Source organism: Neomonachus schauinslandi, chromosome 2 (assembly GCF_002201575.2).
Source record: "Neomonachus schauinslandi chromosome 2, ASM220157v2, whole genome shotgun sequence".
In the NCBI taxonomy this organism is placed as follows: Eukaryota; Metazoa; Chordata; class Mammalia; order Carnivora; family Phocidae; genus Neomonachus; species Neomonachus schauinslandi.
Genome location: NC_058404.1, coordinates 190,326,146 through 190,350,877, shown reverse-complemented (window position 1 = coordinate 190,350,877; position 24,732 = coordinate 190,326,146). Strand labels below are relative to the sequence as shown.

The 24,732-nt window shown below is 47.3% G+C and overlaps 1 protein-coding gene across 2 annotated transcripts; it reads right to left on the bottom strand.

Moving 5' to 3' along the window:
* Window positions 1-7,673: 7,673 nt before the first annotated feature.
* Window positions 7,674-23,869, bottom strand: QDPR (quinoid dihydropteridine reductase). Of its 2 annotated transcripts, XM_021679387.1 has the most exons (7): window positions 23,699-23,869; window positions 21,414-21,506; window positions 18,189-18,285; window positions 15,859-15,999; window positions 11,959-12,067; window positions 10,674-10,757; window positions 7,674-8,360 (listed from the first exon to the last, which is right to left on the bottom strand). In XM_021679387.1, the coding sequence occupies exons 1-7, from the start codon at window positions 23,795-23,797 to the stop codon at window positions 8,255-8,257; spliced, it is 729 nt and encodes a 242-aa protein (XP_021535062.1). In that variant the 5' UTR covers window positions 23,798-23,869; the 3' UTR covers window positions 7,674-8,254. The 2 variants fall into 2 exon arrangements, with proteins under 2 accessions (XP_021535062.1, XP_021535063.1); XM_021679388.1 differs by lacking the exon at window positions 21,414-21,506.
* Between the last annotated feature and the right edge of the window lie 863 nt (window positions 23,870-24,732).

The window sequence follows — 24,732 nt, the reverse complement described above, 5'->3', positions numbered from 1 at the left end:
ATGATCCCAGGGTCCTGGGATCAAGCCCCGCATCGGGCTCCCTGCTCTGCGGGGAGCCTGCTTCTCCCTCTCCCTCTGCTCCTCCCCCCTGCTCGTGATTTCTCTCTCTCTCGAATAAATAAATAAAATATTAAAAAGAACAAATTCTAGCGGCCCTCTTGGCGCAATGGGCAGCGCGTCAGTCTCATAAAAAGAACAAATTCTAGGCAGCGCATTCCTGGACCTGATCACAGCTTGGTAACAAGGGAAGCTGGCTGCTTGGTCTTGCAACACGGCTTCAGAGGGGCTGGATGAATTACTGCATCTCAGAAAAGTCCATCTGAGGGAGCAAGAGGCTCCCTCCAGGCTCCTCCCCACTCCAACGGGATGGGATGGCGACTTGTCCCCTTCAGAGTGATCACCAGGAAGCCCAGCCCCTGCAGGTCCCACTGGCCAGCGTGCAGGACGGCCTCTCTGCCTGGCGGTGCAGACCAGGAGGGCAGCAGGAACAGCGGCAGGGCCCAGCTCTGGGACTGCAGGAAGCATGAGTTACATAGGGCTGCTCTGAGCATAAACCACGCAAGTGTATGGGGTCGGGGCGGGGGGCGCATAAGCCAAGGCAGCAAACCAAGGGTTATTGTGAAAATCAAATAAAACATAATCCAAACTACTGCCACCCGGTAAATAATAAATGATAGCTCTTTGTGTTCCTCTTTCTCTCCCCAGAAGACTTTAAATGCGTCTTAAGGCAGATCTCTCTTATTCACCTTTGTAATATTTACCGCATTTTGCAAATCACAGTAAGTCAGTAAATATTTGCCAGCTAAGTGCATGTTTCTAACCTGACCCTGAGAAGGTGTTTAATAGCTGATTGTACTACTGAATGATGTGCTCTTAAAAAGTAACATTCTGGTTTTCCCATCATATTTCAAAATAAATTAGAGACTAATTTATTTAACTAATACTTTCTGAGCACTTCTATGCACCAGTCCCTTTGCATGAATTCATCTGCTTAATCCTTGGAGATCGTTGCCATTATGCTCCCATTTCTCATTTGATTGAGACATGGGAGAGATTAAAGGACATACTCGAGGTTTCTACAGCAAGTAAGCAGAAGCCCATGTTCAAACGCAGGCATTCTGACTCAGAATCCTTATGCTTTTTTTTTAAAGACTTTATTTATTTGTTGGACAGAGAGAGGGTGAGAGCACAAGCAGGGGAAGCGGCAGGCAGAGGGAGAGGGAGAAGCAGGCTCCCCGCCAAGGAAGGAGCCCGATGCGGGGCTCGATCCCAGGACCCCAGGATCATGACCTGAGCCAAAGGCAGACGCTTAACCGACTGAGACACCCAGGTGCCCCCAGGGTCCTTACACTTAACCATTAACTCTGCACAGCTTCTGGGTGTAGGTCACATTCTAGCTGGAAGTTCCCAAGAAAAAGCCACATCTATGTAATGGAACAGACTGCAACGGGCTCCTTCCCAGTGCTCCAGCTCTCCCTACTGTCAGAAGCTGTGCACACCTTGGGAATACACCATCTGCCCTCCAAGCTGCTGAGAGCCCATCTGGAGAGAGCAGAAGCTTCAGTCAGGAGCACAGCAGGAAATGAGCACACGGGACAAGCACTCCTCCGCAAGCTCAGGTTAAGAAAACCTGACAATTCAAGAAGCTAGGCTGCAAATTTTATATATCAGATTGGCTCCCTGGGAAAGGATGTCAGCAATAGAGTAGATATCCGAGAACAAAGCAGACCCCAAAATCTGCTAGATTTTTCTAGATTCTGTTCAGGAACAAAGTTGAGAAGACTCCAACAAAGTATGTACACAGAGTTAAAGCAGTCTGCACACCAACTCCTCTCCCCACTGCTCTCCTGCCCCTGCCGCTCTCCTAAAACTGCCCAGCAGCATTATCAGTGGCCGTCCACAGCGAACTCCTTCCTCCTACCTGACTTCTCAACAGCGCTTGGCAGCACTATTCATTCCTTCCTTCTCAATATGCTTTCTTCGCTTTATTCCCAGGGACACCACGTTCGTAATTTTCCTCCTACCTTGTTGGTTGTTCCTTCTCAGTGTCCCTGGTTGATTTCCTCTTCTTCCCAATCTCTCGGTTTTAGAGCGCTTGCTTAGTCCTTGGTCTCTCTTCTCTGCACGCATTTAATGGATCGCTAGGGTCTTAGTTCGGGCTGCTGCATCAAACTAGCATGGACTGAGTGGCTTATAAACAACAGCAATGTATTTCTCACAGTTGTGGAGGCTGGAAGTCTGAGATCAGGCTGCCAGTGTGTTTGGGTTTTGGTGAGAGCCCACTTCTGAGTTGCAGAATGCTGACTTCTCATTGTCTCCTCACATCTGCGGCAAGCAGAGCAGAGAAGCAAGCTCTTTCATGACTCTCATAAGGGCACTAATCATGCGGGCCCCACTCCGATGACCTCATCCCATCCTAATTATCTCCCAAAGGCCCCACCTCCTAACATCATCACATTGGGGGTGGGGTGGGTCTCAACATATGAATTTGGGGGGGGGGGACACAAACATCAAGTCCATAACAGCCAGTTACCAGTGTATTCCCTCTCTGCTCCAAAGTCACGTCTCATTGCCTGTTCTGCTCGAATGGAGATGAACCTTGCAAGCATTACTCCTACACAGTTGATGCAATGTTACGTTTGCCAGTAGAGTGTGCTAGAGGGTCACTGCAAGAGGAAGGGGCTTCTCTTCTTGGTTCTGGTTCGTTTCCATATTGCTCCTGCCTCATGACTACCATGTGCATGCAGGGGACATCCAGCAACACTCCCATGGATGGCTTCCCGTTGAGTTTCAGCAGTTCCCAAAGGGCAGAATCCCCAGTGAATCTCAAAGATGCCCCAGTGGGGGTGCTTCCCAGCCTCAGTCTACTTATACCTTGGCAGGGCATTTCCTGCTTCCCCAGTGATCATAGACCAGCACTGACCCAGGACACCCAGCAAACTTCTGTGCCATCCAATGAGCTGCAACCAAACCTTCTCCAAAGAGGTCCTAATGCCAGCCTTGGGGAAGGGTCTGCCTTCAAATTTGTCCTTCCATGAGTACTCCTCCCCTAGTCCAAGGTTCAGTTTTCTTTAGCCCTTTACACTTAATCTTTTAGTATTCATTCATCCTTTACCTTAAATTTGCCCTGTTCACATCACTATGTGGTTCTTAGCTCCTAGATCATGACTGACACACTCCCTTGGTCTCATCCATCTAATATCACAGCTTCAAATGCCAACTCTATGTCCACAGCCTCCAGATCTCTCTCTCTCTCTCTTGAACTCCAGACTCAAAATGCATCTGCCTACTGAATATCTGCACTGGGATATTAATAGAGCAAACCTGTTTGTCCAAACTACACTGCTGATACCCCCAGCACAACTTCTCCTATCCACAGCCTTCTCCAGCACATTTATAAACAACCTGATCCTCCCTTCCGCTCATGTCAAAGACCTTGGGAGTCATCAGTGACTCCTCTCTCTCTCTCTCTCACCCTCACATTAAATCAGCCTGTTGACTCGACCTTTAAAATATATGCTATTGGGCGCCTGGGTGGCTCATTCGTTAAGCGTCTGCCTTCGGCTCAGGTCATGATCCCAGGGTCCTGGGATCGAGCCCCACATCAGGCCCCCTGCTCCGCGGGAAGCCTGCTTCTCCCTCTCCCACTCCCCCTGCTTGTGTTCCCTCTCTCGCTGTCTCTCTCTCTCTGTTGAAAAATAAATAAAATCTTTAAAATAAATAAATAAATAAAATAAAATATATGCTATTATGTGACTTTCTTCTTACCACACCCACCACTCCCTCCCTAGCTGCTCTATCATCTCCTGCCTGGATTGCTACAATTAGCCTCAGGATTATCCTCAGTGCAACAGTCAAAGCAATCTTTTAAAATGTATCTTGTCACTCCTTCACTCCAAATTCCAGCAATGGCTGCCAAAAATCAAAGCCAAAGTCCTTAAATGGACCATCCAAATTTGCTATTTTCAAACTGTCCACTGAGGCACCCCAGAACGGCACAGTGCATTCACAGGGGCACCACAGGATGGCTTCCATCTCCAAGGTTAACACGGCAATATCTGTCAGACTCGACTATTGAGTTGTGAGGATCTGACTACTTATAAAACCACTGTTCAGTATTTCCTTTGATGTAAGGCATCGTGAAAAATTACTAAGACACAAAGGGCACCACGACCCGAGAAGGTTTGGGAATCTGTGCTCCACATGATCATGTCTCTGGTCTCATCTACAGCTACCCTTCACTCTCCCCACCACTCCACTCTGCCACCAAGGCCTCCTCAGCCATGCCTGGCACACTCCTGCCTTGGGGCCTTTGCACTGCCTGGTTCCTTCACCTAAGAAGTGAGAAACACACTTAAAGGAGTGGCTAACTTCTACCCCTCCTTTAAGGTTTGCTCAAATGTCACCTCCTAACATGAGATCCTCACTCACTGTCTGCCTTAGTCAGCTCTGGCTGTCATAACAGAATACCACCGATGGGGTGGCCTAACCAACAGTTTACTTTCTGAAGGCTTGAAGTCCAAGATCAAGGTGCAGCTAATTAGGATTCTGCTCAGGACTCTTCCTAGCTTGCAGACAGCCACCTTCTTGCCATTATCAACCGTAGGGGCGCAGGGCAGGCTGCCCCAAGATTGGCCACTTTGGCATAAAGATTATCATGAGTTAAAAGTAATTTAAAACCCAACGGATTCAGGAAAAGCTCTCTGCCTCCCCTACACCTGCCTAAATTTACACTGGAAAGGAGAGCCTATAAGAGACTCCCCTTCACCTAAGGAACTTACCCACATAAAAGGGCAACCTTGTTCTCCCAGACATCTCCTCTCACCTCCCTGCTAATGAGCGTCTCCTCTTTGTATCCCCAGGCCCTACCTTACCTCATGTAAGCTCCCTGTTGCCTCCTTGTCTTTGGAATTTGCTGCCTGTGTGGATTCTCTGTATTTACGCCCCTTAAATTTGATTTCCTCCTGTTAATCTGTCTCATTTCAATTTGATTCTATGTCCAGCTAGAAGGACCATAGCACAGGGGAAGGTCTTCCTCCCCAACACTTCACGTGGCCTTTCCTCAAAGCAGGTGCACAGAGAGAGCTCTCTGGTGACTCCTCTCACAAGGACATTGATCATACAGATCTGGGCTCCCCCCACCTTATTATTTCATTTCACCTTAATTACTTCTTTAGAGGCCATCTCCAATTACAGCCGCATTGGGGGTTCAGCCTTCAACACAGGGATTTTGGGGAGGACATTCAGCCCATACCACCACCCCACCTGAAACTATAAGCCCCTCCCACCCCAACACTCCTTTACCCCCCCCCCCGCACCACGCTTTTTTCCCACAGGCTCTACCTTTTTCACATACTCTACTCATATTCAGTTCCTGGTACACTGTTTAATGTATAGAATGAAACTCTATGAGGGCAGAGGTCTTTTGTCTACTTCGGGCACCTGTGTGTCACAGATCAGAGCCTATGACGTAGGAGGCACTTAAAAATTACTTGTTGAGGGTGCCTGGGTGGCTCAGATGGTTAAGCGTCTGCCTTCAGCTCAGGTCGTGATCCCAGGTCCTGGGATCAAGCCCTGCGTCAGGCTCCCTGCTTGGCGGGGAGCCTGCTTCTCCCTCTCCCTCTACGGTTCCCCCTTCTTGTGCTCTCTCACTTTCTCTGTCAAATAAATAAATAAAATCTTAAAAAAAAAATTACTTGTTGAATGATTAGCTAAAGCATGGGAGAAAACATCCCCTTTTCCTCACCCCCTTACTCCTTCTATTCTCTTTGCACATCACAAAGGAAAGAAAAAGAAACACACCTAAATAATCAATCATCAGGTCTGGTTGCCAAGTAGAACAAAGTCAGATCTCCTGAAAGTAATGATACTGCTGGAGAGTCACTTAACTTATGGGACTGTTTCCCCACCTGAAGAACAGAAACCGTCCGTCTTGGGTATCACCAGAACCGATATGCAATGCTGTGTGCACCACAACAAAACACCAAAGACTGGGTGACTTTTAAACAGAAATGTATTGCTCATAGTTCTGGAGGCTGGAAGGCCGAGATCAGGGTGCTGACATGGTCAGGTAAGGGCCCTCTTCCGGGTCACAGACTTGGATCTCCACACAGGAAGGGCCAGGGATCTCACAGGAGCCGCTTTTATAAGGGTGCTTTTTTTTTTTATCCTATAAAGAGGGGGGGGCGCAAAGGCCCACCTCCTAATACCAACACACTGGGCATGAGGATTTCAACATATGAATTTGGGAGTGAGACAGGGAGGCCACAAACATTCAGACCATAGCACTGGGGGACTCTGAACAAATCAGTCCCACCTGTCTGAGCCCCCATCTTCTTTCCTGTACAACTTGGATACCATCACCTTGAAGCTGTCGGGGAACAAGAATATCCTGTCCCCTTCAAAGGTCCTTCAAGCTGGACTAAGAATCAAATGGACATGAGACAGACTAACAGAGTATCAAATTTAATAATACACAATGGGGAATCCACACAGACTTGGAGATTCCAAAGACAGGCAAAATGAGGTACGTAAGTCATCCTGAACTAAGGAGCAGGGGGTAGGGGTCTGGGTTTTTGAAGGGAAGGCATGTAATTCACAAGCAATAGAAGAGCAGATATTTGGTAATTAGATGTTTGCCCCGTCATACAGATGGGTCATTCAGATAAAATTTATCTCTGCTAATAACCCTTATCCTGGGAAAGACCCCCATTTTAGATTCTTCTCTGTAGTTAAGGGAGGGGCAAAAATTTCTCTCGAGAGGTTTCTTGGGGTGGCCTGCCCTTGGCTGCTACAAGGTACGGTGTCAAGGATCAGAAAATCTCCTCAAACAGTTAAATGCAGAATTGCCAAATGGCCAAGCAGCCCCACCCTATCCAAAAGAACTGAGAACAGGGACCACATGAATGCTCACAGCAGCCAAAAGGCAGAAATCATCCACATTATCTATCAACGCATGAGTGGATAAACTAATTGTAGTGGACACGAACAAGGAAACACTGTTCAGCCACAAAAAGGAACGAAGTACGGATACCTGCTCCTTCATGGGTGAGCCTGGAAAACATGCGGAGTGAGAAGCCAGCACCAAAGTCTGCACGTTGCAGGATTCCACTCACATGAAATATCCAGAACAGGTCATTTCGTAGAGATTGGAAGCAGATTCACAGTCACCAGGGCCTGGAGGCACAGGAAATGCGGAGTAACTGTTCAGTGGGGATGGGGTTTAATTTTGGGTAATGAGCGTATTTTGGAACTAGACAGCAATGGTGGTTAAAGAATACTGTGAGCACACTAAATGCTACTCAATTTTCCACTTTAAAATGCTTGATTTTGTTATTTGAATTTTGCCTCAATAAAAATTGTTTTAAAGAATCAAAAAAGAGGCGCCTGAGTGGCTAAGTCGGTGAAGCATCTGCCTTTGGCTCAGGTCATGATCCCAGGGGCCTGGGATGGAGCCCTGCGCATCGGGCTCCCTGCTCTGGGGGGAGCCTGCTTCTCCCTCTCCCTCTGCCTGCTGCTCCCCCTGCTTGTGCACTCTGTCAAATAAATAAATAAAATATTTTAAAAGAGAGAAAAAACTTATCTCAGGCTTTGAGTCCACCCCCTTCCCGTGATTGCTGTGCATTCATCTATGACTGTATTTAAGACGCGGCTGATTAAAGAAGACAACACAATGAATGACGTGCATTTATTGGGAAGATAAACTCCAAACGACCACAAGTAGTTCTGCTGCACTTTTGGCAACTGCACAGGAAAAAGGTATCTTAACAGAGTCCACGGGATTTCACTTACATCACAAAAGGAGTTTTAAGGCAGTTCAATTCAAGGCTGCAAAAATGATGTCCGCGACATAAACATCACATTCAATGGTAACTCGGGCCCCCCAAACATCCCCAATATCAACAAATCTCTGAACTAGTCAGGTCAACAGCCACTGTCCAGGACAGAGAATCCGAGTCTCAAATGCAGTTCGAGACGACACAGACACAAGAGGCGCCCATTGGATACCTCCTCCTAAACTTTCGTAGCGAACATAGGCTGATGGTGCCATCTGCAGGCCTCTGCCCTCATACATCTTTATTTCCCATCAACATTTTACACCGTCTGAGGAGAACAAATGCACATTAGGAGAGAGGAAAAACAGGACTCACTATCTCGTACCACAAACAGGATTACAGAAAAAACAGGGCCAGACACAGCCACACTGAGATAGACAACTTGTCTGGCAGGTCCCGAACAGGCACTGAGATGAAGCTTAAAAATATGCTGGGGTAAGCTCCGTCTTTCCCTCTGTGGTTACCACCTGGATCAGGCTCCCTGAGCTCGGTCGGTTTTTCCCTGTGATCCAGTCGTGGAAGGTTCTAGAACAAAGAAGATCAGCTTTATGTTTTCAAAGCAAAAATCCGGACACGTGCTTCCATTCATTCACATCAGTGGCTGGAGGGAGAGGAGATCAGCAGCAGCTATGGAAAAAGCCACAGAGACACACACCCAGGTCCCCGGGATCTCAGTACTCATTCGAATTTCCAAGTGGCAGGATTTGGCAAGATTTTAACTTTAGTATTTGTATGTTTCTTCATTGTTGGAATCCTTTATAACATAGCAGTATGATTTTAAGTGACTAAGACTTTAATTAACTCTTAATTATCTCTTAGTTAATTCTAAGAGATAAACATGTGCACAATACTTTATACATTGCTTTATTACTTTCCTAGAAATTTAAAAGAAAATAAATTCATTTTTTTTCTTTTTTAATAAGTAAACATAAATGGAACACCCACAGCAATGGAAAAAGATACCAAAAAACAGACTATTACAATAAAATATGTCAAATGCAGGAATGGGGGGCATTAATTAGGGAACCCTGCTTGGGGGACTTGGAAAGACCTCCTCTAAGAAGACAGAAATTAAAAAGGACACCGCAAATTCACAAGGTAGAACAAGTAGCTGATAATTTTTCAAACAAAACATTTACATTTGAGTACATGTTCTCCCTCGACAATCCACCAGCTAGGACTCTGCACCTTCATTAACTGGGAAGCACGCAAGAGATCCTGGGATATTCTTCAGTGCTGATCAGTAACCTGCTAGACCAGAGCTGATGTTTAATGTCAAGTCATTCGAGGGCCCACTCTTGACAGCTGAACAAGCCGAGGGCAGTAATTACATGGGCCCAAAGACCAAAGCACTGCTGAAACTCCCTGAAATACCATCCATGACCCTTCTCTGGGGCCGGGCAGGGCTTAGGGAAGGCTCTGAAGGAGACCAGTTGAGGCTGAATGTGTCGGGGCCCGTGTGTTACGTATGCATGTTTCAAACTATCTTACTTCTTCATCTTCCTCAGTGGTCTGCAGTAGACGAGGGAGAACACTCAAAGCACAATTTATGCCCATCTGCTAGGTGAGTTTTCAAATCCCACAAGTGGTGTCATGATTTCTGGAACAAAGGATGGCTATCCCAGCCACTCTCTGTGGATCTATGGCTTGGCCCTAATTCAGACACATGACCCCAGGTGTTCCATCTAGAACCTGGGTCATGGATGTTGTTGGGAAGGACTGGCTTTTAAAAAAGAAACTTAAAGGCAAAACCCAATTCACACGTTGGGAGGCAGAAAGAACTACAGGCCTCGTTAAGACCACAGGCTCTGCAACCACGCTACCTGCCTCAAATCTTGGCTCTGCTACGTGATCTTAGGCACGTTCCTTAGCCCTCCTGCCCCCATGCCTCCAAGTCCCCAAACCTTAAATAAAGATGACAGCACCCCCCCCCCCCACTGACTTGCTATGAACATTACATAAGGTAACAGTCAAGTGTTTAAAATAGTGCCTGGCACGTAACAAGGGCTACCTAAAACTAGTTCCAAACATCATATAAAGTCCCCGCTATCTCTCGATTGAGTTCAAATGAGATGTAACCTTGGGCCAGAAGCACATCCCAAACTTGGCACATGCAGGCGCTGGGGGGGAAGGTCAGCCCCAGCTTGATGAGGGCAGGGACTGCACCTTATTCGTGTCCCTGTCCCAGGGCCCAGCACAGCACCTGGCCCACAGTGGGTGCTCGGGGAGTACGTGCCTACTACACAGAGGGCTTAGGGACTTGAGATCTAGACACACACAACAGGGTGAGAATGCTCACTCTCTGTCCGTGATCTTCAAATGCCACCCATATTCACAAAGGGGTGAATGAGATTTGGGGAACAAAGGACACTTTCTGTAGGCCCGTGGCTCAGCGCTAAATCAGACACGGGAGCCCAGATGAAGTGCTGTAGATCAGCATCTTACCCTCACACTGCTGCTCCTTGTTAGCAGAGACAACGACATTAACAGGAGCGCAGGTTTACGGAGCACTTACTGCATGGGTCAGACATTGTGCCAAGCCAAGCGCTTCCACATGTAATCCCCCTAACAATTATGAAGGACCCCATTATACAGACGGGGCAACTGAGGCCTGGAGCAGTGAGACAACATGCTCAGGCTGGTCAGCTTGAGATTCAGACGTCAGCACTTATCAAGGCCTCTCTGAGATTCACACTGATGTGGGACACCCCCTCGGGGGCCTGGTGGCCTCACAGAGCCACGCGTTAGCTAAGAGAACACGGCTTGTCCCCTGGTCTATAAAACGCGGACAACTGAGGCAGGCAGGTGCCAATATTATGACATCATGTCAATACTCACTCGACCAGGAACTCCAAGGGCGTCCAGGAACTGAAGTCGGCCTCGGGCATGAATTTTCTGTTCATCGGGGTATCCAGGGTCACCCTGCGGGGCACAGACACAGGCTTGTCATGTGTCCCTGCTGGCTCTCAGAATTACAGCTGCCCCATCCTCCTCGGCCAGGAAAACGCACCAAGAGCCTCCGGCCCCAGGGTGGCTGCATGTACACGGACGGGGCGATCCCGTGAGGATGGTCAGAGGGAAGCCAGGGAGCCCTCCACACTTACAGACAGCACGTCCGAGCCTAACTCAGGGAGCTGCTTCATGACTTACCCTTCAGGAAGACAGGAACAAAATGAAAGAGCCTTTTTTTAAAACATAGTCCTGCCTTTTCTTAAACACAGTCTCTATGAAGTAAATCACTGTGCTGTTTACATCTTTATTCGCTCCCTAAAATGTAGCCGACTCACCTCTCAGGATTTTTTTAAGGGTAGTAATAATAATATTCCTTTAAATATGGGGAAAAGACAGTCTCATCCTTCGTTTTTGTGGCTGTCTTCTATGAAACCTTATGATTCTCAGCAAGAGAACACAGAATTCAGACAGGTATGACTCTCCCAAAAACATTCAGGCCTTGGGAATCATTCAAAACAGCTGGCGGAGCAGGTCACAGACTCGCAGAGGCTCACAAGCGAACGGGAACCGGAAATCCCAGGACCCTCGAAGTCCCAATGTCTGCTTTATAGGACTGCAGGCAAGAGGCAAGCCAGCTGGTGCTGGCATCCTTCCAGCAGGAAGGACCTCTACCTCCAAAGCAGCTGCCTTGCCGGGGACAGCCGACTAGGGATCTACCTCCTGGTCACAAATAGGAGCGTCTCCCAGTTTCTCCCAGTCTCCTCAGACCCTGTCCCCCCACCACAGACACACACACACACACACACACACACACTAAACACAATCTCTCTTCCACTGGCGTTATAATGACTTGAAAGAATTAAACCTATTACAATAAAATGTGTAGGCTACTTTTAATAAGGAGGGACAGAGGGATGGAGAGAGGGAAAGAAAAAAAAAAAAAAAAACAGAAAGAAAGAGGCCAGACAGACAGACCCACCCATCAGCCAGTCAACCATTCTGGACAGCCTGGGGATACTCCCAACTTCTGAAGAAGCATCTTCAGGGCCTCTGGCGAATTCTAGAAGCCAAGATGACAGCACACACAAGTCCCCGGCGGAAAGCTACTCAGATGTTAACTGTGGGCAGTGGGGCAGAGGTGGGCAGGGAACGGGAAGCCCCCAGCACTTACGGGAGCACGGCGATGGCGGCGGAGCTGGAAGGCATGCCACTGTTCTTCCCGGCGAGGCTCTGGCAGAGCTGATGAACGGCGCCCTTGGCCATGCCGTAGCCGATCATCCCTGGGGAAAGGGGGAGAAAACAGTTCAGTGACCAGTGGCCGCCACAGTAGTCCAGAGACCACCACGCCAGTCTGGGAGGGAAGGAAGGAATGGACACCTGTAGAGAGAAAATGCACCTGTTATTCACCCCGCAGTTCACATTTATCCTAAAAACCATGAGGCCGATCTTATTTTTACCACTGAGCAAACCGAGGCACGGACAGGGTACGTAAGGAGCCACCCGGGCTCACAAACGGACTTGCACCAAGGTTAAAGGCCAGGCGAGAGCTGCGTCTAAACCCTCAGATCAATAAATGCTCGTGGGCGAGATGAAGCGGTCATCTGGAGTGCAGGTTGCCCAAGTTCAAATCCCAGCTCTTCTGCTCACCACTCAAGAAATCGCAGGCAAATTTTCAAAACCTTTCTAATCCTGTTACCCCAACTGGAAAATGGGGAGAAAGTACTTAACTGTGGGTTCGGCACAGGATAGGCACTCAGTACATATTTCCCGTCAAATTAACAGAAGTAACGTGCCCTGGAGTGCCACTCGCTGTTTATAAAGTATAGCAGTTGAACAACTTTCACGTAAGGACACACACCACCTATGACTCTTCCTTTCCTCCCAAGCAAGTATTTGCTGACTGAAGCAAGGCATGCCTTTTACTCAGACAGGTTTCCATTTGTCCCACGGACAGGTGGCAGGAACCCAGTCTCTCTCCCCCACAGCACCCAGCTGTGGATTCTCACTAACCAACAACAAAGAAGCAAGGTTAGTTGCTGTAAATGCCTCTCCTCCTTCAGAAAACCACTGTTTCTTTTGGAGATCAGCAGCCTCCTTAGAAAACCCCAGCACACATGCTGTTGAAGGTGTAACAGATGAGGAGACACCGAAGGCCCAGGGGAGGTGGGGACCACAGCCCAGCTGTGGAACCAATCACTGAACTCTCCAATAGCAACCTTGAATTGCAAAAGAGGGTCAACGTCTCAAAGAGTTATTTAGAAGCACAAGAAGATTTCACCATCTCTGGCTTCTCGGTCTAATCGGGGGAAGGAAGCCAACAGTGATATAAAGATCTAACAAACTCTGCATGATTAAAATTAACCAGCGCACGAATCTTATGCACGCAACCCCAGGCCCCAGCAGACATCTAGGGCCCCCTCCTCATTCCACTCAAACAACACAATGAAGAAAGAAACAAGCAACCAGCAACAAGCTACCAGGGACCCTAATGACTTAATTCCACAGGATTCTACACAATGTGGATAAGGGGATCATTTGCAAGATGCGAAAAACTGCATTCAAAAGATACTTTCAGGGGTGCCTGGGTGGCTCAGATGGTTAAGCGTCTGCCTTCGGCTCAGGTCATGATCCCAGGGTCCTGGGATTGAGTCCCGCATCGGGCTCCCTGCTAGGCGGGGAGCCTGCTTCTCTCCCTCTGCCTCTGCCTCTCTCTCTCTCTCTGACTTTCATGAATAAATTAAAAAAAAAAAAAAAGATACTTTCAATTATTAAAATGATCAGTGTAGTCCCTAAAGACTAATTTCCAAACACAGTACAGATCCCTAAATGGTAAACAAGTAATCACATTCCTTCTGATAGTTTATCCACCAGGAGACGGTCTACAAATACAAGTCTGGACATGGGGTGGGAGGGGGCGGGGTTTCCTGAGTACTTTTCCAAGAGAAAACTTTCCAGTTTTGAACAACCGTTCTTGTGCTTGAAGGACCGACCACTAAGCCCGTTTGTCATTTACTTTTGGATTATACATAGATCTCCCCAGATCACTCTGAGATCTGAATCAAAGTTAAAAGACTTCATGACTCAAATAAATTTAACAACATCTAACTAAGAACTTAAAAGATGAGCAAGCTTATTAATACATGAAGCAGAAATAGCTGGGCTTTTAAAGTCAGTCTGGAATATATAATAATAAAAGTTCACACTGAATACTGACTCTATAGTATCTTTCTAAGCCATTTACATCCACTAAGATATTTACAAGTCACAACCACCATATAGAGGAGGTACTATTATTTATCCCCATTTTACAGATGACAAAACTGAGGCCCAGAGAGGTTAAATCATTTGCCAAGTATCACACAAGAAGTGGCCAAACCACAACAGAAAACCAACCAGTGTGGTTCCAGAACTTGCAGTCTTAACCAGTATCCACAACTATAACTAAAAAAGATACTTAAAAGCCAAAATAAAGGAAGAGACTGTTTTGCCCTTTAGAAAAATCAAGTCTTTTGGTCACAGGGTTTTCTTTTTTAAATGGCAAGCTATTTACTCATTTCTCTACTCACTTGCTAGTGCCTCTGCTCTCTGTCACCTTTAATAAAAATCAGATCTCAACCAAACTAACACCTAACATTTACCCAGCTGTAACTGCTGCAAGAGCCATGGACGTATAAGATCACATGCTCTAAGACACCTAATAAGAAAACGAGTGGCAAGAAATTGTTAATTTGTAAGAGCCTCACACTTTAGTGACTACACTAAAATTGAAAAAGGTGCTCAAGGTCTCTACCACTTACTAAAAGCCCCCTCCCCAAAACAACCACCCTTCCTTTTTTTAAGAGCTTACTTAGGTAGCGGAGGTAGAGACTTTCTGCATCCCTGTGCTGTCCCCCACCCCACTTAAATTTCATCAGCCTTATCCCAAAGGTATGCATTGAATTGTACCCCCAAAATTCACGTGTTGGAGTCCTAACCTGAGCTACCTCAGAATGTGATTGTATTTGGAGACAAGGTCTTTAATGGGGTCATGAAATTAAAATGAGGTCTTTGGGCCCTAAAGCAATCTGACTGGTGTCCTTACAAGAAGAGGGGATCAGGACACAGACCCACACAGAGGGAAGACCATGAGAGGACACAGGGAGCAGACGCCAACTGCAAGCCAAGGAGAGAGGCCTCAGAAGACACCACCCTGCTGTACCTCCATCTCAGGCTTTCCGGCCCCTAGGATCTGTGAGAAAATAACTTTCTGTGTTTAAGCCCCCGAGGCCACGGTCTGTTGTCACGGCAGCTCCAGGAAACACGGACGGAGTAAAAATGCCAAGGAAAACCCGCACCTGTGTGATGCAGGAGAACAAGCATGCAATTTAGAAATGATCAGGGTTTTGGCTCAAAGTAAATCTACAGCTCACTGGCAACATCACGACCAGTTACTTCCCCTAAGTTCTAGTCCGCTTCCCTGTAAATGGAAAAGGTAAGAACCATCCACCTCAGGAGTAAATGAGAATATACGCCAAAGGAAAAGAGTGGCTCTAAGAGGGCTCGGCCCGCACTGGGCACTGTCTACACGTCCGTGCCTCCAAGCCTCACAGCTACACTTCGGGGAGGCGTTACAGTCACTCACGACAGCAGAATTTGGTCAAAGCCCCTCAGCTCAGGTGAAGAATCCACAGCTAGCTTCCCTTACTCTACAGCCCCCACCGTTTCCAGAGGCTGAGCGGCTTCCCAGGGGCACACGGACACCGTACGATGACGATAAAACTTGTTTATTAACTGATTAATATCTAGCTCAGCACCACACATTCCCTGGGTGGATCCCAGATAAAGGAAGCGGGTGGGAGTGCCAGATTACAGGACTCTGTCCCCACCACCAGCATGAAGACAGTGCACACAGAAGGGTCAGGAGTCCTTCCCCCAAAAAGATCCAGACCTCAAGGAAGCAAACTCCACCCAGCTGTACAGCGTCTTGGAAGGTGAAGGGCTCCCAGGTCCCTGACCTCAGAGAATCACCCAGCAGCCCAGGGGGGGCAAGGGTGAGCGCTCCCATTTCACAGACTGGGAAATGAAGGCCTACCAGGAGTCCCGTCAAGAGCGGCCTTGGCACCAGCCAAGGTCAGGAGGCCTCCTTCCTTGAGGTGCTTGGTGGCCAGGTGGCTGGAGATGGTCGACGTCCACATGCTTTGCTTCCACATCAGGTCACAGTTTTTAAAGAGAGCTGTGCAGAGAAAGAACAACCCGTGAGCTCAGCATTTGCAGGGAAGACACTGGAAGGTGAGCTCCAGTCATGGCATCCACTGAGGAAGCCCAGACAGCCACCCCTACCCTCCCAGTCCCTGGTTACAAGGTCCAGTCCAAACAGTACAGGGCCGTGGTCAGAGAGACTCAGGTTCAAATCCGGACCATGTGCTGACCTGAGTCTCAGCTTCCTCACCTGTTAACAAATACACCGGACTGGCTCTAACTCAAAAATTGTTCTACTTTATGAAGGGCATGAGACTCGGAATAAGAACCCATATGTCTAGTCAGGTTTTACCTGGGATAAAAATGTGAGGGACTAGTAGTGCATGGACATAAAGAGGGATTTTATAGAGCTACATTTTGAATGGCTGAAAGTTTAACGCCAGCTTTAAAGACTTTTTAAAAGAAAGCTGATATAACAACCATTTCACCCTCTAGCCTTGCCTGAGACGTGGTGGGGAATAAGTGCTAATGTATATCACATCACCGGCTGGGCAAGACACCCATTAATCCAGACAGAAAGGCCTCCTGATACAGGAGGACGGGCATTCAGGAGGTGATAACCAAGTTACGGCATTTCCCGGCTACCAAGGACTAGACCAAAAAAAAAAATTCATCAATTCTTATTCCCAAAACACACAAAAGGCCATCAGGGTGTTTTGCCAATCTGATCACCCCACAAAATACCAACTTTACGTGTAACTGATTTCACAGAGAATCAATTCCTTTTTATATAGCTTTGACTGATCAACACAGAAGGAATGATAGAATTTAAAAACCACAGGCTCAGGCAGAGATTATCAATGGAGGCTTAAAATCATTAGGTTTGGGGAATTTGAGACCCTCAAGGTGCTTAGAAATAGGACATTCACACACAATGCCAAAGTAGCATCCCACAATCACTTACTAATTACAAACAGAAAAACGTACCTTCACAATGAAGGTCTGTCACCACCACCTTAACCAAGCACCCAACTTGTCATCACTGTGGATGGGTACGGTGATCTGACACTGTTAAGTATCCCAACATAATGTCACATGAAGCACATATGCCTCAGGAAGAACGCTTACCTCCAAAATACTTAACCTGAATCTAAGTAAGTCTCTCGATCTAAATTCTAGTTCACAGGAAATACCACAGACAAGGGAACGAGGTACATGATGCTTTAAAGAAAGTAGGATAGACAGTCTATGGGAAAAAGTACCCTGAACTCACCAAGTCTATCACAGAAAAAAAAAAAAAAAATTCTAGATTAAGAGACTAAAAATAACAAAATGCAATGCATAAACCCTGACTGGATTATTTAGGTGGGAAAAAAAAAAAAACAATGATACAAGATTTGGAATAAATTGGGGAATTCAAATACAGTCTATCATTAATCTTATAGAATTATTATTAATTTTCTTAGATATGGTAATGGTATTATGAGAATGTAGGAGAATGGGTTGACTCCCTGAGGATGCATTACGAAGAACGGCGAAATGTCAACTTACTTGCAAATAATTAACAAAAAAATACACACGCAGGATACCCACGCACCAGAAAGCAAGAGAGCGCGAGTCCAGCAAATGTTAGTTACTGAAACTAGATAGAGGGCACAGGGTGTTCAAGAACTGTTCTTTCAACTTCTCTGTATGCTTGAAAATTTTCATAATGAGTTGAAAAATGTACGCAGCTTTAAGTAACCATTTTTTATTTATTTGAGCGAGAGAGTAAGCGAGAGACAGAACACGAGCGGAGGGGGAGGGGCAGGGAGAGGGAGGAGAGGACTTCCCGCTGAGCAGGGACCCTGAGATCATGACCTGAGCCTAAGGCAGGCACCCAACCAACTGAGCCACCCAGGCGCCCCAGTGCTCAGCTTTAATACATCACACATCCCCCAGTTCCCAGTAAGAGGCCCTGAAAGATTAGGGGGGAAACAATGCTGATTTCATTCTTCTTCTATTCTAAACTTCAAACTCAACGTCCCTCTCCCCTAACCCCATTTATGGGACGTTTTTCCTTCATCTGTCACATGGGAGGTTAATCCCTACCTCACAGAGCTACGGCAAAGATTCTAGGCGAAATACAGAAAACATCTGGCCTGGCACACAGGATGGACCCAGTCCGTGCCGGCTGGACAAAGAGCAGAGTGGAATGATTGATTAACGCAGGAAAGGACTCACACTTGGATTTGGCATTGCCCCCAGCCCAGCCTCCAGCCACACAGAGGATGGCGTCCACCTTCTCTTCACCTAAGAGCTTTCCGACCTCAGCAGTCACCTTAAACAAAAGGGACAAAAAGGTGCATAAACAATCACATAAACCTAAACAGGCTAACATCTTTACAGACACCTCTGTTTATTTCTCACATCGTTTTGAAGTCAGTTAACAGCACCTAGCAATTAACACTTTGAAAAATTAGATGCAGGACCAATCTACAACAAGCATTTTGGATAGAGAAGCCCCAACTACATTTCAATGTGATTTTTATAAAGCAATCTAGAGTCTTCTTTGGAACATCCTGAAGGGTTGGGACATAAGCATGCCTGGAATAAAACAATTAGTAAAGAAAAGTAGGAGAAGGCTTTAAAAAAATTCACGGAGAGCTTCACTGCCCACAGCTAACCTGTTGGTATATTTCTTGCCAGGGAGAGTTAAAGGTTTTAAAATCTGAGCTTGAAATAACTAAGGCACCTCTCCATCTTTGTCTTTAAAATGCACTGTCAAGTCTCAGATGGGGACAATTTCAAAAATGCACATGACATCAGAAACCTGCAATTAACCGGAATAGACAAGACAGTGAAGACAGACACAAACACTGATTACAGAGAACCACATCCAGAAGAGCTGCTGACACCCAAACCCAGGTGCTTCCTTGCATTTAGTTTAGCTATTATTACTTTGTTCACATGGAGCTATGTTGCTGGGAGGCAGCTTAGCACGTAGTCAAGAATGCAGATACCAAACCCCCACTGCCTAGGTTCAAATCCCAACTATACCACCTCCTGCCTGTTTGACCTTGAGCAAATACCAGAGCGTTTCTTGGCTTCAAATTCCCCGTTTCCAGAAGAGAGATCAATCAGAAGCTTTGTTTGGGGAGTGTTACAGAGATTAAGCAAGTTAAAGTGAATAAAGCACTTAGAACGGTGCCTGACACATAACAATGCCTAGTTGGGTTGTATTATTAATCCCATTAAGGCCAACAGGTATCATCAGGTACAGGAATCGTTAGGATCACGTCAAGAAAAGTAAGAACAACAAAAATCTATATTCTGGAGTAAGTCAGCTGGCTTTTTATATTCTAACCTCTGTCAAATTGATGCTTTAGAAAGAGCAAATGAGCAGCTCAGTTTGGGTTATTTTTTTTTTTTAATTTTTAGACTTATACATGTATACATTTGGAGGAATGGATTGGAAGGAAATACTACAAAACATTACATTGTGGGACTAAAAATGATTTCCCCTTCTTTTTGTTTTATTTAATTTTCTACATCATACATGTATCAGTTTTTTTTTAAGATTTTATTTATTTATTTGACAGAGAGAGAGAGATACCACAAGCAGGGGGAGCAGAAGGCAGAGGGAGAGGGAGAAGCAGGCTCCCCACTGAGCAGGGAGCCTGATGCGGGGCTCGAGCTCAGGACCCATGACCTGAGCCAAAGGCAGACGCTTAACTGACTGAGCCACCCAGGCACCCCCATGTATCGCTTATTAAAATTTTAAATATTTGTTAAAAAACACAGCTAAGGACCACCAAACAGATTACTAGGGAAAGCATACTAAACAAAGAGCAGACCCTGAGCTTATTAAAGTTGTTAATAAGTCTCTTTCGTTTTTTTTTTTACTTTTAAAGATTTTTCCATTTTAGAGAAGGAGAGAGAATCCTCAAGCAGACTCCCCACTGAGCACGGAGCCTGACATGGGGCTCGATCCCAGGACCCAGAGATCATGACCTGAGCTGAAATCAAGAGTCGGATGCTCAACCAACGAAGCCACCCAGGCACCCCAATAAGTCTCTTATTAGAAAATCCACGCTCCCTAATCCACCGCCAGCTAGCCTGTTGGCCACGTCACTTAAGTGTCTGAAACTCGGTCTCCCACGCTACAAAATGGGTCTTTCCCCACCTGCCCGCCTGCCTCATTGAGTGCTTACAAACACACCACACGAAGAACGATGTGGAGATTTCCTTGGGAATGTGGGCTGCAGTGACGGCATGACAACCACAGACAGCACAGTCCCCCAAGCAGCTTGCAGGAACAGCTCTTCCGGAAAGATTGGCCCACTTAGGAGCATCTCTGATATTCAAACCAAGATGGCCATCAACTTGCTGACAGTGCTTCCTTCCAGGCAATGACATGATCACGGGGAGAAACAGGGGTATTTCACCATTTACTGACATATTTGTTTGACTTCTGGTTTTACATTAGCATATCATTTTATAATTAAAAATAACCTCTTTTGGGGGCGCCTGGGTGGCTCAGTCGTTAAGCGTCTGCCTTCGGCCCAGGTCATGATCCCAGGGTCCTGGGATCGAGCCCTGCATCGGGCTCCCTGCTCCGCGGGAAGCCTGCTTCTCCCTCTCCCGCTCCCCCTGCTTGTGTTCCCTCTCTCGCTGTGTCTCTCTCTGTCAAATAAATAAAATCTTTAAAAAAAAAAAAAAAACCTCTTTTGTTAGTATTCACGCTTTGAACTGGAGAGCCCCACTTTTTAGAATGCATCCTAAATAATCAGAGATTGAAACAAAGATGTTCACCACAGGATTCTTGATTATGGTAAAAAAGAAAAACTGCAAAACCCTTACATGTGCAGGAAGTGGAAACTAAGGAAATTAAAAATCACACGCCGACAGAAAGGAGTTTTTTTAAGTGGTCTGAGGAGTATTTAAGTGCTAAGTTCAAAAAAAAAGCTCACCATAAAATATAAAATACAAGATTATCTCAACTTATAAAACTAGAAACATACAGTATGGATAGGAAAGACAAGAAAACGGGCCAAAATGTGAACAGTGAGCTAACCAGAAATGGATTACGAGTAGTTTATCTTCTTTGCATTTTTTTGTTTTTACTTTTTCCAAATTTCCCTCAATAAGCACAGGGGCACCTGGGTGGCTCAGATGGTTAAGCGTCTGCCTTCGGCTCAGGTCATGATCCCAGGGTCCTGGGATCGAGCTCCCTGCTTGGCGGGGAGCCTGCTTCTCCCTCTCCCTCTACTGTTCCCCCTGCTTGTGCTCTCTCACTCTCTCTATCAAATAAATAAATAAAATCTTTAAAAATAATAATAATAATAAGCACAAATGGCTTTCATCAATAGAGAATATTAGTTGAAGAAAAAAAAGAACCCATCACCCCCTCCCCAGGGTCTCCCTGCCACAGTGCTTGGGAAGGTGGGGGGCCTTTTCTGGAATTACCTGGTCAGCCTGCTCCGTAAACGAGTCTGTCATTTTAACTACAACACTAGCGCTGGCCTCTTCATTCTCCACCACATCGATGCTGGCAACCCACTGGCATGGAAGAGAAAACAGCTTTGGTCAAGAGACAGTAAGCTGTAATTCCATTAAAGATCCACACCCTGAAATGGGGACAGTGGGGACAGATAAGAGACTTAAAAGAAAACCCACTAGAGAAAGGATCTCACTCCTGACCTCTCGCCATCCTTACAGGGACATCTGGCTTCAGTCAGGTACCTACCCGTTACCGAGCCCCAGCCCAGCCCTTCTGCGTCCAAACACCTCACCTTCCTCCTCCCCTCTCACTTTTGAAGCCAAACCCTGCACCTCCAGAGATGCCTAGACCAGGGGTCTGCAAAAATCTTGGTATGTAAAGGGCCATATATTTTGCTGGCCATGTGGTCTGTGTTGCAAGACTCAGATCTGATACTTTAACCAACCACAGACAATATAGATAAATGAAAGGAGGTGGCTATGTCCCAATAAAACTTCAAGCACTACAACTCCAGAAATGTGAATTTCATGTAATTTTCACATGTCACAAACTAGTATTCTTTTGATTTTTTTTTTTCCCCAACCATTTAAAAAATGTGAAACCATTCTTAGATCTTGGGCTGTACAAAAACTGATGGCAGGCCAGATTCGGCCCTCGGAGGACTACAGTTTCCAGACCCCTGCCCCTCCAGCACAGAGGGATGGCTTTGGGTCCTCATCCTGCAAACTAGTGCCTTTCTCATGGGGGTTAACAATTAACAGGGTCAGTGTGAACATTAACTGCAAAAAGCTCCTGGCAGAGGTGACATCCAGTTCCAGGGCCCCAAGGTCCACAGGCCCCGGAGATAAATATCTCTACCACAAGCTTTGAAGAACACAGCATTTATTCAAAAACACTCCCTACTTCTTTGTCACCAGCCACGGGGGATACAGACACAAAGAAAAGGTTGTATCCCAGCCCCTCCCAGAGCTCCTAGAAATGAAGAGATAGGACGGGGGAGACAGGTAAATCAGCGTGCCAGATTCTGCCAAGTGCCCCCACCAGGGGAACCCACAGGCTTCACCTCTGGAACACATAGATACCAAGAGAATCCACTACATTCAAGTTTGGGGAAGAGTAAATGAAATTAAGAGTATGTAGGAATACAGTGCCTAGCTTGCTGCCAGCACTCCTTACATGTTCCCACTCTCACCCCTGCAGACCCTGGAAGACGCCTCAAAACAGTCTTCCCAAGTTCAGAGTAGGAAGCCAGTGGTGTGTTTAGAATCCCTTAGAAGTCCTATAGCCAGGCTCTGAACCAGAAGGAAACCCTCTCTCCCTGGTTCCTGGGCACCCTGGGTACTAACTAAACCCCTCAGGGGAAGCTCCCCAGAGCTTCCGGCACATTTTGTGCACTAACTAAACCCCTCAGGGGAAGCTCCCAAGAGCTTCCGGCACATTTTGTGCTGGGACAGATGCAGCTGAGAAGACACAGGGCGGAGTCTCCACCAGGAACGAGCTGAGCCCCGCCTGGTGGCTGGGGTCAGGGTCTCTGACCACGGGTCAGTTCCACTCCTACTTGGCCCCTGCAGGGAGCAATACCTGATTATGCAAAGTAGTTGTAATTGTCTTTGCAAAACGAAGAAGCCACCAGCATTTGCGGGGCTGAGCCTTCAAAATATCAGGTCCAAGGCTGGCTGAAGGAACGGGCTAATTATAGTAATACTAATAGCTAACATTTCAACAGCTTTTACCACGAGTCCAATACTTTATAACCACACCAATGATCCCATTTAATCCGCATAATCCCCTAAGGGGTAAATACTAACATTATTCCCATTTTACAGATGGGAAACTGAGGTTCGAGGGCGTTAAGCAGTAAGTTCACGATTATAGAACTAGTAACCCAAGCCAGGCAGTCAAATTCCAGAGCCTCCTTCTCACTGTCTCTCCCTGTACCCTCAAGCCCGCTCCCCTTCATTCCCCTCTGGAATTCTCCCCGGAGCCATACCGACTGTTGCCCGATGGGCGAACAGCCCCATCCCTCACCTCCTTGCAGAGCACAGGCCTGGCACGTAGGGCGCGGCGTGGGCACGCACTCGTAGCCAGGAACGTAAACCTGTGCATGCTCGTGCAAGCACTCACGTCTGGGGGCGCGCAGGGGCCCCGGCTTTATCCAGTCGGCCCTCCCGAGCTGCACGGGTAGGCCCCTCTGCTCCCCAATCACCAGCGTTCCCGACCGCCCCAGCCCGCGGAGACCCGGCCGAATTACCCAGTTGCGGGCCCGGAACGCCTGCACGCATCGCGAGCCCAGCGCGCCCCTGCCGCCGTACACCAGCACCCGGCGCGCCTCGCCCGCTGCCGCCGCCATCCTGCTCCTCTCGCCCGGCTCCCGAAGCTCCGACTGCCCCCAGCCCGACCGCGGCGCCCCGGATCGCCCGGCCCCGCCCCGGCCAAGAGGGACCGCGCGGCCGCTGATCCCGCGTGAATCTCGCGCGGGGCCCGCTGCTGCCGCCTAGCGCGCGGCCACGCTGGGCGAGCACCGACACCCTGCAGGTGCACCCGCAGAGCCCCGCGGCCCGCGGGCCTGCGGGTGCCGGGCACCCGGGGCGTGCAGGGCGCGGGGCTAAGGGTGGGGAGGGTGGAAAGCAGATGTGCGCTCACGATGCTGAGAGTCCACTGGGGAGACAGCACAAACCACGTATATATCTTACCTTTAAATAAGAGTGCAGGCTCTGCAGCTCGACTGCCTGGCTTCCCTGTTGAACAGCTGTGTGGCCCTAAGCAATTCGCTTAACTGCTCTGTGCCTCAGTCTCCCCTCGGTAAAATGGGAATGCTAATGGTCTGTCCTCCTAGGGTTTTGGAAAGGATTTTAAAAAATAATACTAGAGGGGCGCCTGGGTGGCTCAGTCGGTTAAGCGACTGCCTTCGGCTCAGGTCATGATCCTGGAGTCCCGGGATCGAGTCCCGCATCGGGCTCCCTGCTCGGCAGGGAGTCTGCTTCTCCCTCTGACCCTCCTCCCCCTCATGCTCTCTCTATCTCATTCTCTCTGTCTCAAATAAATAAATAAAATCTTTAAAAAAATAATAATAATAATAATAATACTAGAGTATTAGACTACATACTGTGTGGCCAGAGGTAGGGCCTCAATAAATGCAGATTGAGCATTATTAATATTATTATTTTCGCCACTACTTCTGTTACAGTCACTGAACTTCTTAGAGAGTGTGAGTTTACAAGAAAAAAAATGCCAGGCTCTGTTAGGAGGGGCAGTGGGTACCATTTGGTGGGGCTTAACTGTGGA

What these genes read in the sequence shown, in the direction of transcription:
- QDPR (XM_021679387.1), bottom strand. Translation starts at nt 23,797, where the DNA reads ATGGCGGCGGCAGCGGGCGAGGCGCGCCGGGTGCTGGTGTACGGCGGC. An exon ending in GGGCAATGCCAAATCCAAGT is followed by an intron (nt 16,000 to 18,188) that starts GTGAGTCCTTTC and finishes TTCTCTGCACAG; the next exon opens with CTCTCTTTAAAAACTGTGAC. An exon ending in CCCTTGGAGTTCCTGGTCGA is followed by an intron (nt 8,361 to 10,673) that starts GTGAGTATTGAC and finishes TCTTTGTTCTAG; the next exon opens with AACCTTCCACGACTGGATCA.